Raw genomic sequence first — 14409 nt, forward strand, 5'->3', positions numbered from 1 at the left:
AAACCGTGATGACTAGAGCAAACAGAGAGATGCCACAGCCGATGTAGGTGATGTAGGACAGGATCTCAGCGTCTCTAGAGGAGATGCTTCCGTATGAGACACTTCCATTAGACGTAAATGTATGAGACACCTGTGGTGAAGATGAAATCATGTTTCTGTTCTATGTAGCAACCTTTTTATTGTGATATGTACATAGCCATTTATTAGCTCTTAAATTACAATATTTTACTAATCATAAAATAGAACAGAATAGAAATAGTTAATCCACTTTTTGCCCATTTTGTGCAATTAGCCGGTATGAGAGAATTCCATTAGTTCAAGCTTTTCTGCTGGTAATCATACAGTATGTCTCTTGTTCCGATTGCTTCTCGTCAGAGAAGTTTTCCGACATCTGACATGGACCTTGTCAAGCCAGGCGACATTCTGGCATTACTAATATCTTAAACTATTTTTTTTTCTCAAGGTAGTTTAAAGTTACCATAAGCGTGGTTTGAATCCCAGATCACCTCTGAACACTGTTCCTTCGCTGTAATAGATATTAACTGGGAAGATTTGTAGAGTTTATGTTTGTCATGATGTACTCTGCTTATGATTTTAGCGTGCAGAGGACAGCCCTCACAGATATGCAATAACACAAAGGTTTGTCCTACCAAAAGCACGCCAAAGTATGTGAGATGGTCACAGGAACAGGTGACATGACTCTGACTACGATCCCACAGGGTAACGCAGCCATCCACGCTAAAATCTGGTAAATCAGAGAGGGAACAGTTTTGTTAAAGACTATAGCTGCATTTCTATTGACCTTGTGCTAATTGGAATTATGAAATCATATGTTATTTTAATTGCCTTCCTTATTTAATTCAAACAAATTCAATTCAATTTAATTGTGGTTTTTTGACATGATCAGAATGCCGACCAAGATTTGCGATTTGCACACATTTGTAACGGCCATGCAGCTCATGTCACATGTTCACCAGCACATAACTCTATAAGAAAGTCTGTCTGTATCCTATCCAACAAATAAGGATCTTTTATGTTGCTGCGCGAGATTTATATAACTTTTGATGCTTACTTTGTGTCGTAGTATTTAAGAACACACACACTGGCCTCAGGGTTTCCTAAAATGCAAAAATAAATTGTTTAGTAGAGGTCAATATCAGATGATATTTTCATGTATCTTTACTAAACCAGATCACCTACATTCTGAAACAACATGTTGGGATCTGGGCTGTTTTTAGTCTGTTTCTAGTCCCAGCAGTCCTCCTCCTAGAATGCTGTCACAGCTTATCTACCGTCATCAAGAGGAGCTTTAGAGGAGCCTGAATCCATCCCTTCAGTGCCTGGGTGTTAACCTACTGTGGTAACATCAAGCCCCTCAGTTCTGCTCTGAGGTTTCCTGTGTGATTCCTGTGTGATTCCTTACCTCTTTTTGTGCCCTTTAAAAGTTTTCCCATCAACAAACTGGATCGACTCCTCCATGACTCTCCAGCTCTCTGCAATCATCTCCAAGGTCTCGGTGAAGATCTGGATTTCTACCGTGGCTGGTTTCTCAAAGACAACTCTTTCCTTCATCAATCCCTGTGAAACATGATCGCCTTTGCAAATATTCATTGCGCTGAGGTTCCATTCTCATAATCTCTGACCTCAATCTCACTTGTTTCCTGGAACCATCTCTGCTCAGACCGCTCCGCCATGGACTGCCTCTCCATGGTGGACGATCACCAACCCTGCAGTAAGCTCCGACCCCATCATCATGTCCCTGTTCTTCTCTTTAGACTCATCTTCCCTTCCACTGTTCCCAAATCCCCTCTCATCCAGAAACAGTCCAGACCAAAGATTTAATTTTTTTTGTAAAGAACTTAAAACTCCTCAGTGTTGGGATGTGGGCCAGGCAGCTTTCAAAAACAAACACAAGTTTTAAGCTTGAGTTTAACAATAAAACTGTTACATTTATGCTTGTTGTAAAATTTATGGTGATGTTGACTCGTTCCTGAAGTCCTGAAATGTTCTTGCCACGCACGCTCAGGCCAAGCAGCCGACGATCATACAGTTCATCTGAGCGCTCCAAAGCAGCCTACAAAAGAAAATGCAGTCAGTATATCTGAAAGGTGCTAAACATTTGTCATTAGCCAACATTGGACTAACAAATTTATATATTAGTTGCACATCTCAAATCCAAGGGTTATTTTATTAAGTTTTACTTTGCTCATTGTGGGGGTCTTTCTGCATGCAGTTTGCATGTTCTCCCTGTGCATGTGTGAGTTCTCTCTGGGTACTCCGACTTCCTCCCACAGTCCAAATACATGACTGTTAGGTTGATTGGTCTCTCTAAATTCTCCTTATGTGTGCGTGGTGGTTTGTCCTGTCTGTCTCTGTGTTGTCCTGCGATACTTTTTAATAATGATTTGCAGTTTGTAGAGAACACTGCTGGAAATGCAGCTCAACTACCCTCCCATTCTCTGTAAGAGACGTCCACCAAACAGAGACTAAAAGTTTATATTCACGGACCACTAGCATGAAAAAAACTTACTCAGGGATCTCAGTACATTGTTTCTGGATACCTAAATAATAATAATAATAATAAATACCTAAAATATGAATGACAGTGGTCCCTGAGAACTGGAATTGTGAAACACTGGTTTAAAGTGACCAAACCAAAACAAGCTGATCAAAATCACCTGACATTACCAGCTCAGTCATTTCAAACCTTTTGTTGCTTAATTTCGTTCTATGTCATTATCTATGAAATATGTACACCATCTACAGAGAACATTTCTAGAAGATTTATGTTGGCTTAAACTGTTTCGGATCTCTTGGAAATCACAAACACAGCACAAGTATAAGCGTTTTATCAGGGTAACGCTGTTCGAAGAAGAGCTGAGCAATGATTTGTAATTGTTTAACAGTCAAAAACCAAAGAATTTACACATCCTCTGACCTCTTTGGGAAGCTGAATCATGGAGAACACAACTGTATTTTCCTCGCCAGGATTCAACTCTGGAGGCAGATGAACCAACACCGATCTGTTTGGCGCGATCACACCTGATGTCACCTGGTGTAGATCACAGCCAGACATAGGAATAGGAAGATTGAAGAAGAGCCATAAAAAACATAGTTCAACATTCTCTGCTCATGTATCTTTGATCAGAATAAGTATAAAATTAAGTGTTACCTCATTGTCATTGGCAAAAATTTTAAGACCTTTGAAAGGACTGGCAGGTTTATGTAGGAGAGCCATGATATTTTCCTCATGGATATGTGTCTCGTTAGTCACCTCTGTTTCCTCCAAAACTTTCTCCATGAATTGAAATGTTCTCGTGGAAAAACAAGAGCACACACAGAGTAAAACACCCAGTCGTCAAAGAAAGGGACAGAATATCTGTGTAAGCTGAAATATATATATATATATATATATATATATATATATATATATATATATATATATATATATATATATATATATATATAAATATTTACTTCACATCTTCATCATGTTTATGTTGCATCTTCAAATTCTGGGTGTAATTTCTCATGAAACATGAGGTAGTATTTTTAGAAACCCTGTCTACAGAGTAAAATGACACATGTTATTACATAAAGAGCTACAGAAAGTCGTCAATGCAACTTTCAGTTGCACAACTTTCAAGATACAAATGAGAGACTTATCATTAATGAGTTTAATGATAAGTAATTATCATTAAACTCATTAAAGCTTTCTGGTAGCATCATTGTTTCCTGTACCGCTACACCGGAGAAAGAAACATAGGCAGACACTGAGCTTTATATATATTGGCTTGCAAAAGTATTCATATCCCTTCAACTTTTCCATATTTTGTCACATTACAACTACAAACATAAATATATTTTATTGTCACTTAAAAGACCGAACGCAAAGAAAATTATGCACGATTCAAAAAGCTTTTTTACAAATGAAAAACTGAAAAGTGCAGTGTGCAAAAGTATTCAGCCCCCCTGAGTCAATACTTTGTTAATCTGCCTTTTGCTGCAGTTCCAGCTGCTAGTCTCTAGGGTTCGTCTCTACCAGCTTCGCACATCCAGTGACTGAAATGTTTGGCCATTCTTTGCAAAACAGCTCAAGCTCAGTCAGATTACATGGAGAGAGTTTGTGAACAGCAGTTTTCAGAACACAGATTCTCGATTGGTTTTAGGTCTGGACTTTGAGTCATTCTAAGACATGAATGTGTTTTGTTTTAAACCATTCTGTTGTAGGCCTGGCTTTCTGTTTAATTCAATTCAAAAATACTTTATTGATCCCAAAGGGAAATTAAATAATTAGGGTGGCTGTCCTACTGGAAGCTGAACTTCTCAGTCTCCAGTCTTGACTCCAACAGATGTTTTTTTTCCCCACATCATCCCGTTTTTATCTCCATCCATCTTCCCATAAACTCTGACCATCTTTTCTGTCCCATTTTTCTTGCCACTCCTCCATAAAGACCACATTTGAGCAGTGCATGACTAGTAGTGGAGCTGTGGATCTCTGCATCTGGTCCAGAGTCACCATGAACCTGTTCGCTGTATCTCTGATCAGAGCTCTCCTTGGCCAGCCTGGAAGTGTAGGTGGACGGCCTGGTCTTGGTATGTTTCTAGTTGGGTCATGCTCTTTCCATTTCCTGATGGAAACAGTGAGATGTTCAACGCCTGACAAATCTTTTTATAGCCTAAGCCCTTGGACTTCATGATGCTGTTTGCTCCTAAAATATTCTCTGAACCTCTGAGGCGTCACAGCAGCTGGATTTGTACTGAGATTAGATTACACATTGTTGCACTCAGAGAAAAAGGGGCTGAATACTTTTGCACAATATGTTTTTCAGTTTATTTGAAAAAAATACAAAATAAATTAAAATAATATTTTGCATCATTTATAAATTTCTTTCTACTTCACAAGTGGTATACTACTTTGTGGTATAGCACAAAGTAGTATTTAGCATAGAATTCCAATGAAATATATTTATATTTGTGGTTGTCATGTGACAATATGGATAAGTTGAAGGGATATGAACTGTACATGTTTACCTTACGTACAGTAGGTCACTGTACACTGAAATTAGTTACTCACTTGAAGCTTGACAAGCATGTGGGGAACAAAACGCTTTCAGTTCTGCATTTATGTGGTCTAACAAGGTTGTTCCGTTGCACTTATTGTGGTCTTCTGAAGGATTGACAACAAATTAAAAACAACACATTAAAATAACAAATGCATATAAAAATAGCTCTCTAGAATACCGTTAGTAGAACTTAAATTCCTATTTAGGTTTCACACAACATGACTGGTAAAAAGATGCCAATTTCAAATATTTCAATATTACATAAAAGTAGAACACTGAAGTTGCACCTTTGAGATCAGACGCTGTTACGGTCACTGACCTCTAGGGGGCTCTCTTCATGAGAGGTGCAATGTGTTGGAGCTCGTCAGCCACCCATAAAGAGCTACAACCAGAGATGTCAGGTCCCTTCGTTTTTTCTCTGGGCCTTGATCCGATGTGATCTTGTCTGTGAGCGGATTGCTTGTGGAGACTTTGGATTGTTTTGCTGTGAGCATTTTTGTGACGCATCAAGTGTACAACTAAACGTGGTGGGATGTTGTTCCGCCCTCCCGACTATGTGCACCAGGTGTAGCAAGAAGCGCGCAGTTGATTGGTGGGCGGGGCGGGTGGCTTTATAGCTGAGCAGGCCGCTGCGAGGTGCGTGTGTATCAATTTGGGTTTAGAAAAGGTAGAAGTACAAAAGATCCTGAATTATATCTGGAATATGAAATTAGACGGGCTCAGATTAATAAGGAGAGTTTAATAGCAATTTTTTTAGATGTAGAAAAAGCTTATGATATGTTATGGAAAGAAGGGTTGTTAATTAAAATAAAACAAATAGGGATAAGGGGTAAAATATATAGATGGATTAAAAAAATTTTAACTGAAAGAAATATAAAAGTAAAAGTAGGTGGCGAATTAAGTTCAAAACATCAAGTCGAAAATGGAACTCCCCAAGGTAGTATAATAAGTCCTATGCTATTTATTATAATGATTAATGATATTTTTAATAATATAGATAAATCTTTTGGTGTTTCATTATTTGCAGATGATGGTCTTATTTGGAAGAGGGGGAAAAACATAGAATTTGTAAATAGGAAACTACAAGAGGCGTTACACAATGTAGAAGCTTGGGCTGTAGAATCTCAATATCCAAATCTAAAGTTATTTTTACTAATAGAAAATTAAATGTTACTGCAAATCTCAAATTATATGAGAATGTTATAGAAAGGATAGATCAAATAAAGTATTTAGGAATCTGGTTTGATAAAAAACTTGCATGGAAAATTCATGTTAGTAAAATAATTGAAAAAAGTAAAAAAAAATCTTAAATATAATGAGATGTTTCAGAGGAAAAGAATGGGGAGCTGATAGAAAAGCTTTAAAAACAATTTACACCGGATTAATCAGATCAATTTTTGATTGTGGATGTATTTTATATAATTCAGCTTCAAGTAGTTTACTAAAAAAAAATAGATAGAATACAATATCAGACATTAAGACTTTGTTGCGGAGCGATGAAAACTACCCCAGTTTCAGCTCTACAAGTGATGAGATGCCGCTGGAGCTCAGAGGAAAACAACTAGCCATAAATTACTGGGCAAATATTAAAGGGCATAAAGAAAGTTATCCTCCATATGTCATGCTACAACCTTGTCAAGAAAAAGAAATAAAGCAAATAAATAGTTTTGGATGGATTATAAAAAATGAAATAAGAGATGTAGGAATAAATCATAGTTTAATTAGTCCTGTGATTGTTATTCCTGCTATTCCACCATGGATAATTGGACAAGCTGAAGTTGATTTAAGTTTATTGAAAAGAGGAAGAAAACTAGAAAAGAAAGAGGTGGAAAGTTATATAGGAAAAGAATATGCAGAGTATATACACATATATACAGATGCTTCCAAAATGTCTAATGACAATACAGGAATAGCATTTATAATTCTGGATTTAGATATTATGAGAAAGTTGACAGTGTATACAGGTGAATTAATGGCTATTTTAATGACTTTAGAATGGATTGAGGAAACAAGAGAGAGGGAGGTTATAATTTGTTCAGATTCAAGTAGTGCATTAATAAGTATTTTAGAACTAAATTCAGAATCAAGGCAAGATATAATATTGGATATTAATCATTCAATTTTTAGGATTAAAAATGATGGGTCTCGGGTTAAATTAGTTTGGATTCCTGCCCACAGTGGAGTAACAGGTTAATGAGCTGGCAGATAATTTTGCTAAGAATGCAGCAAAAAAAGTGTATTGTTGATTTAAATATTAAAATAAGCAAGAATGAGGTTAAAAATTATTAGTAAAATGTATATTAAGGAAACATGGCAGGAACAGTGGGATAGAGGAAGCAATGCAAGATTTTATTATAGCATCCAAAAAAAGTTGGAGAATTTAGGAAATGTAGCAGGAATAAAAAAGAAGAGGATGCTATATCTAGATTAAGGTTTGGACATGCAGGTTTAAACAGTACTCTTAAAGTAATAAACATAGTACAGGTTTTTGTAGTTATTGTGGAAAATTAGAAACAATACAACATATTTTTTTAGAATGTACTAAGTATGTTCAGGAAAGGGAGGTGTTAATTAGAGATGGCGGTTTTGCGAACCACCATAAAAAAAACAAGAAGAAAAATAAGAAGAAGAAGAAGAAGAAGAAGAGGTGTGTGTGTCTTTGTTTTCCCTACTACATGTCGGCTGCCCAAGTGGCTGGTGTGCTTGATCCGCTCATCTGAATCGTAAGTGCCATTTGTACCATCTGTGGCTGGGATTGTGGTTGGGTTTTGGTGCCATACCTGCCGTGCGTTTCTGCAGCGTTGCTCGGCTGCAGCTGGAGGTTGTTGCGGCTTCCATCTAGCCCTCGCCTGCTGATCCGCTCCCTTCCTGGGTCGCCTGTGCTTCCACTCCTGGGTAAGCTACCTGTTTAGATTTTAATTTACTTTACCTGAATCCACGGGTTTTCTAATGAGTGTTTTTGGTTTAAGATTGTTTTGGAGTTGCAGCGCTTGGACGCTCTGCTGTCTTGTCTTGCCGGTGTTTGTTTGGGCCGCTCTGAAGGAAACCTGTTGCTGCTTGGACCGGCTGAGCGAGCCGGACAGGACTCCTCTGGCCCCATCGAGAGGCATTGAAATTGGACAACGACAATTTGTTCCACCGTTTGAAGTGTTTGTGTTTTTTCTTTTACGGTTTGTTTGCTTATCATTGCAATTACTAATGAGTTTGCTTTCTTTTGTTTTGATTTCTAATTTGTTTTCCTTTGCATTGCATGTTTTGTTTGTTCATTTTTTTTTTTTTTTGGAATAATTTAAAGTGTCCTTATTTCATATGATCCCTTTCTTTTCCAGGGACCGAGTAGTAGGCCTGAAGCCATGTTATTTTAAAAAAAGAGAAATGTTTTAATGAAATTGTTTAAATAAAATATTGTGGACTATTCCGTGTTCTGGTGCATCTTGTTTAAAAAGACCACCCCCTGCTGGTCACATAAAGTTTTGTTTCTATTCGCAGTGGAAGCTGGTAGGGGTTCTCTGCCATTTTGTTTAACTATTTATTGGTTAGTCAGAGAGTTCAGGTATTGTACTTCCTTTTCAGTTCTCTTCTAGAAAGTGTTTTTATTTTATAATTAAAAGGGGGATGTTTTGTTTGTTTGTTTGTTTTGGCCTTGGAGACCCTGAAGCTTAAAAGCTTCCCTGTGCTTGTTGTCTACTGTGACTGAGTTTTTACTTGAATTGTAAATTAAACTATATTTTGCTACTGACGCCAACTGTTTAGGATACTTTTTTTGTGTTACACCCAGTGCCAGAATTTACCCTCGGTGACCTTGGGGTGGGTTGCAGACGCATTATGTCCTCCTCTAGAATACTTCTCTGTCTGGATCACTGAAAGAAAATTCACAAAAAACAGAAAAAACTACATGCAGCCCCTGTCTAAAGCAACCTCTAATTTATGAACTATCTGAAACAAAGTCACTTAAACTGGCTCTGCTAAGATCACTATCAACAAAAGGACTGCTGGTTAATGAATTCATCACTCAGGTTATTTTCCTGACAGAAATATGGCTGGATGACAATAAATCACCTGTACTAATTGAATCAGAGCCTCCTAATTACAATTTAAGTGAGGATAGAAAACATAAAAGAGGAGGAGGGGTTTCTACACAATATGTCAGGATTCACTAAACTGTAAGGTCTTTTCAGGCCAATTTGACTCTTTTGAATATCTAGGAATTGAGGTGAAACCCCATGAGCAAGCTCTGATACTAACTCTACACAAAACCCCAAAATATGTGGAACATTCCTTCACTGACTTTAATGAGCTTTAATGCAATGATCATGACTGCTTAATAATTGTGGAAGATTTCAACATCCAGGTTGTCAAGCTTGAAGAGAGAAGGGTGAGAAAGCTTTGTGATATTCTTAAGAGCTTTGGTCTCACTCAACATGTTAAACAAGCAAGTTGTTTTCTGTATGCAATAATAATCAAAGCTGCAACGAAAAAAGGCTTGAACTGCATCACTGCATTTAAGTGAATCTCTACTACATGAGTTTCCCTTTCTGAAATGTGTGACAATAAAATACTGAAATTTTGATATGTGAATGCATACACTATATAGTGCCTGTCAAACATTGGAACATACCTGTTGGTGGTGTATGGTTATTATGTGTATTTTTTTCTCCTCTCAGTGAAAGCATGGGTTGGAAGATTATCCACCACAGGCCCCAGCACAATATCCTGTAAAATAGATAAGATAAGATAAGATAAGATAAGATAAGATTTATTGTCATTGTCATCAACAGATTACAACGAGATTGAGATTTGCTCGACTCGAGTTAAGATGCAGGTTATGTGTATATACATAATATACAACGATAAAGAAATAAATAGTACAAAATGAGAAATAAATAGACATCAGAAGATGGTTGCAGCGCCTGGAGGTGTCGCAACAGAATTTACATTTTTAACAAAGTGGTGTCAAGAGCAGAAGTTCTTATGCCTTTGAATTTAGTGCCATGATTGCTGTCGGGTAAAAACTGTTTTTTAGGCGATTTGTCCTGGTTTTTATTGCTCTGTATCTCTTGCCTGATGGCAGCAGCTGGAAGAGACCATGGCCAGGGTGTGAAGAGTCATTTAAAATGTCCAAAACTTTCTTGTGGAGCCTGGAAGTGTAAATCTGTTCCATAGTGGGGAGGGGGCAGCCTATGGTTCTCTCTGCTGCCCTAACAACCCTCTGGAGCGCCTTCTTGTCCGCGGATGTGCTGCTGCCGTACCAGACACACAGACCGTACGTGAGCACACTCTCTATGGAGCAGTGATAGAAGGCCTGCAGCAGGTCTGAGGGGAGACGGTTCTTCTTGAGTATTCTCAGAAAGTACAGTCTCTGCTGTAGCTTCTTCAACAGCTCCTTGGTGTTGGTGCTCCAGGTTAGTTTGTCCTCCAACTCCATGCCCAGAAACCTGAACACTGGGACCGTCTCCACACAGGTCCCACTGATGGTGAAAGGCTGAATGTCCGTTTTGTTCTTCCTGAAGTCGATCACCAGCTCCTTTGTTTTGGAGGTGTTGAGGAGCAGGTTATAGGCTTTGCACCACTCTGACAGCTGCTTCACCTCATCCCTGTACTCCCGCTCCCCCTTCCCGCCTGAGATGAGACCAACAACAGTCGTGTCATCTGCAAACTTTATGATCTTGTTGCTGAGGTGGTTGGAGACACAGTCATGAGTGTAGAGGGTGTAGAGAAGTGGGCTGAGCACGCAACCCTGTGGCGATCCGGTGTTCAGGCTCAGAGCAGTGGAGGTGTGGGGGCCCAGCCTGACCCTCTGGGAGCGACCTGTTAGGAAGTTCAGGATCCAACTGTAGGTGGCTGATGGGAGCCCAAGGTTTGCTAGCTTGGACACCAGCCGTTGGGGAAGTATGGTATTAAATGCTGAGCTGAAGTCCACAAAGAGCATTCTGACATAGCTCCCCTGCTTCTCTAAGTGGGTCAGGGCAGCATGAAGTGCTGTGGATACAGCGTCCTCTGTGGACCTCTTTGCTTTGTAGGCAAATTGGAGAGGGTCCAGCTCAGCAGGCAGGCCAGCGAGGATGTGACTCCGCACCAGTCTCTCGAAGCACTTCATGATGATCGGTGTGAGTGCCACTGGGCGGTAGTCGTTCAGTCGAAAAGTGGAGACAGTTTGTAAAGAAAAAAACCCTCTGCATGTTTTTGGATTTAGTCATTAGGAGAAACATGTTAAACCACCTTATCTAGAAACAGAATAACAAGCTACATCACCAAACCAAACATAAAACTGTAGAATGTATGCAGAGCTTTACATATATTTCATACTATATTTATAATATATTAATGAAATTGAGCCTGAGTCTAAAGTTTAATAACATTTGGATCAACTATTATTCTTGCTTAGATATTATTTAACATAGACACTATAGTGCTTTCTTTTCATTAGTTGTATTTCTTGGAGTTTACTGCTATTACTCTTTGACTAATAATATACACAAATATGGCACCAATTAATATTATCACTGTATATGTCATTTCCTTTAACACTGTGTGAATGAATCCTTAGCAACACTATTTAAATATGCCGAAATAAAGATGAACTATCTAGATTTTTTTACAAACCAAAAACAAAGAACAAGCAGGAAAACTAACAGGAAGAGAAACCCATGGATATTCATACAGTGGAGATGGTGAAGGTTTGGACACAAATACTGTGATTTAGGGTGTATTCAGACCAGATAGTCTGGTAGACTCGGTTCAACTGGAGACTAAAATTGCAACATTTGTTACATTTTCAGAACTGTAGTTTGCATTCACACTGCAGTGTGTCAAACAACTAAAACTACCCTGTTCCCCCCGTCGCCTGTGGGGGCGCTGCCCCAAGACCTACTGAAGGAATCGACACAAAACCTCTGAAGAAGATCAGCGCAACTTTCTTCTTCACAAAAAGTCAACAAAAACGGATCAGTGTCAGATTTTAGTGATTGTAGGATTTCTTCATTGATATACATTACTGGTTTGGACATCGCCTGTTAGCCGCTAACGCTAGCGCCGCTCCTGCAGGCGCCGTTACTACGCGGTGGGTCTGTCCACCATAACAGGCTGTTCCAATGCGGGATGAGCAGGAATCACAAAAATGATCGCAGCGCCTTTATTTCTTACCCAATCTCTATAAACATGGCTTAAATTAAAGCTGAGAAAATTGCTGTTTATAACAAAAGACACAACTTCTGGCCTTTCCAGGATGGACACTGTGCTTTCTAAGTCCACTACTCCATTTTCCTGCAGGTGGCGACAAGATCCTCTCCTGAAACTCCAGGAGCATTGGGTTGGAAAATTAAGTTGACCTCATTTCATTGATTGATATAAGGAATAAACCTTGATCCTGGTTTGTTTAGAATTCTGCAGAAGGAACTTTGTAGTTGCAGGTTCCCCAAGACTGCCGTCAACAACCAAAGCTGGCTGCCTTTGGCATTCCCTTCCTCTACTACTCTATGTCTCAAGAAGCCAGTAGGAACATGGTTCTATGTCTATATGCTGCCATACCCAGGACCCTGAGACAGTTGGCCCACATGTAAGATTCTGCAACATCTCTTTAACCTTTGCTCAGTCCAGGTTTCCAGTGTGGTGAAACACATCCTGTCTTGTTTTAGCTTATTAAGCTGTTTTCCACTGGTTTCCTATTCTGCCACATATTCTGGTGTATTTAAGAACTTATGTTACATGTGTATGAAAATGAGAAAAAGAAATGTGTTATCTTTAATGCATGCATTTTGAATAGTGTTTATTGTGAGATCAATGGATTGAAGTTCTCTTGTGTTCTGCTGCATCATGACCTGGTACATTACATTTCTTTGACATCACCATTGCTTTTTTTCTATTTGTTTTTTTAAGGATCAACCTATTATTTACAGTGCTCTAAACTGGACATATAATCAGCTAAATTAACCAGTTACTGATGCTGCAATTTTCACTTCCAAGCAGCCAGCATGCTGAAGTGAGTGAAGCACATGCATTGCGTAGTGTGAGATTATCCATCTGCTTGTGTTATGAATCTATTGTCATAATTTCAAAAAAAGGATATCTTAGTCAGGCCCTACAGCCCGTCGTACAGGATCATGTGCGAAGAGTGTCGCTTGTTTTTGTCACTTTATTTTGCAAACCTTCATCTGATCGAACAGACAAAACGGCTGTTTTTTGTCTTCCAAGATGCTGGAAGATGCATCTCCCAGCCAAGATGCCCTGCACTTGGCTGGAAATACATAACCAATAATTTTGTCCCCGCTTAGTCAAAGTAAGCAATAGTATTACTCAATTCTGATACTGACATCAAACAGATGAAGTCTTGTTGTTGTGCATATAAAGTACCATAACCTACCTTCTCATGTCGCCGAGTTCTTGTAGCGAGTTTGTCTGGGAAGAGAACGGCTGATGTGACGGAAACCTCCAGGTGCCTGTTGTGCTTTGAAAGCTGAAGCTGGCAGAACGGTTGTGTGACAGCAGGAGGACAAAAAAATAATGAGATAAGTCTGAGTTCAAAAGCTTTATTTACATAGTGTATGAGGAAAAAGAGGAAGTGCTCAGATAGCCATTTGCCTTTGAGTTCCCTGGAGTCATGATACTTAGATGACCATCTTCAAATGAATGAAACTGTTGAGACAAGCTCAAACGTTGTTCACAATGTCAGAAAAGCAACGCACGAACAGGCATGCTTAGTCTGCTTTGAAAGAGTGATAGTGTTAGTATGACATTTTGGGCAGCTGAACCAGACAATCATCACTTGCAAGTTGTCATATTAAATTACTGAATTAACAGGATTGTCTGTATTGATATGAAAAATCCTCAAACTGTGATTGATTTTCCCATCAGCTGAGCTTAAAATGATGAAAAACTACTTGACCTGTTTTATAAATTAAACTGGTCTGAGAGGAGCAGATTTCTTCAGCCAGTTTTTTGAATGATGTGTTTATGCACCTAGCTGTATATTACAGCCAAGTGAGAGCCTTGCAGTGTCAGTGTGTTTCATGCTTTATCCATCAGCTGATTGACTAGCAGAACATACAGGTGGACTTTCTGCCCAAGGGTCAATACATCTTCAGCACTAAAGGTCAGAGCAGAAGGTTTATCAGGAAGAAAAGTGAACAAAAGACGATTTGAGCTTCACATCATGTTATAATGTTATTCCCTCATCAAAAGCAGACGTGCAGTGTTGCTTTGATTCTTTCATGCATGTTTTAGAAATGTGTTACTCTCCCATGACAACCATTCAGCTGTGCAAAACATCTGGGTGGATCTAACCCCCCGCTCAGCTCCTTCAGACTAGCCAGCAGCAATTGGCAAACACTTGGTGGAATTGTGCATC

At 38.9% G+C, this 14409-nt stretch overlaps 2 protein-coding genes and 1 long non-coding RNA gene across 3 annotated transcripts in view; 1 reads left to right on the plus strand and 2 right to left on the minus strand.

Annotated features, from left to right (window-relative positions):
• LOC116718466 (uncharacterized) lies at positions 1–13538 on the minus strand. The gene is made up of 10 exons (XM_032560446.1): positions 13426–13538; positions 9685–9779; positions 8858–8926; positions 5078–5170; positions 3478–3565; positions 3173–3314; positions 2939–3052; positions 1073–2074; positions 651–745; positions 1–130 (listed from the first exon to the last, which is right to left on the minus strand). The coding sequence occupies exons 1-8, from the start codon at positions 13431–13433 to the stop codon at positions 1811–1813; spliced, it is 873 nt and encodes a 290-aa protein (XP_032416337.1). The 5' UTR covers positions 13434–13538; the 3' UTR covers positions 1–130; positions 651–745; positions 1073–1810.
• LOC116718462 (adhesion G-protein coupled receptor G5-like) overlaps positions 1–14409 on the minus strand; it is a 90546-nt gene that overhangs the window by 4178 nt on the left and 71959 nt on the right. The gene's annotated exons all lie outside the window — the stretch shown is intronic.
• The window catches only part of LOC116718467 (uncharacterized), an 18155-nt gene continuing 14469 nt past the window's right edge, over positions 10724–14409 (plus strand). The window contains exon 1 of the long non-coding RNA XR_004338934.1: positions 10724–10946. This is a non-coding gene — a long non-coding RNA (uncharacterized LOC116718467). The remainder of the gene's footprint in view (positions 10947–14409) is intronic.

Source organism: Xiphophorus hellerii, chromosome 4 (assembly GCF_003331165.1).
Source record: "Xiphophorus hellerii strain 12219 chromosome 4, Xiphophorus_hellerii-4.1, whole genome shotgun sequence".
Lineage (NCBI taxonomy): Eukaryota > Metazoa > Chordata > Actinopteri > Cyprinodontiformes > Poeciliidae > Xiphophorus > Xiphophorus hellerii.

Coding starts and splice junctions, on each gene's coding strand:
- LOC116718466 (XM_032560446.1), bottom strand. Junction 8,927..9,684: donor TAACCATACACCACCAACAG/GTATGTTCCAAT, acceptor ATTTTCTTTCAG/TGATCCAGACAGAGAAGTAT. Junction 3,053..3,172: donor TTTTTGCCAATGACAATGAG/GTAACACTTAAT, acceptor GATCTACACCAG/GTGACATCAGGTGTGATCGC.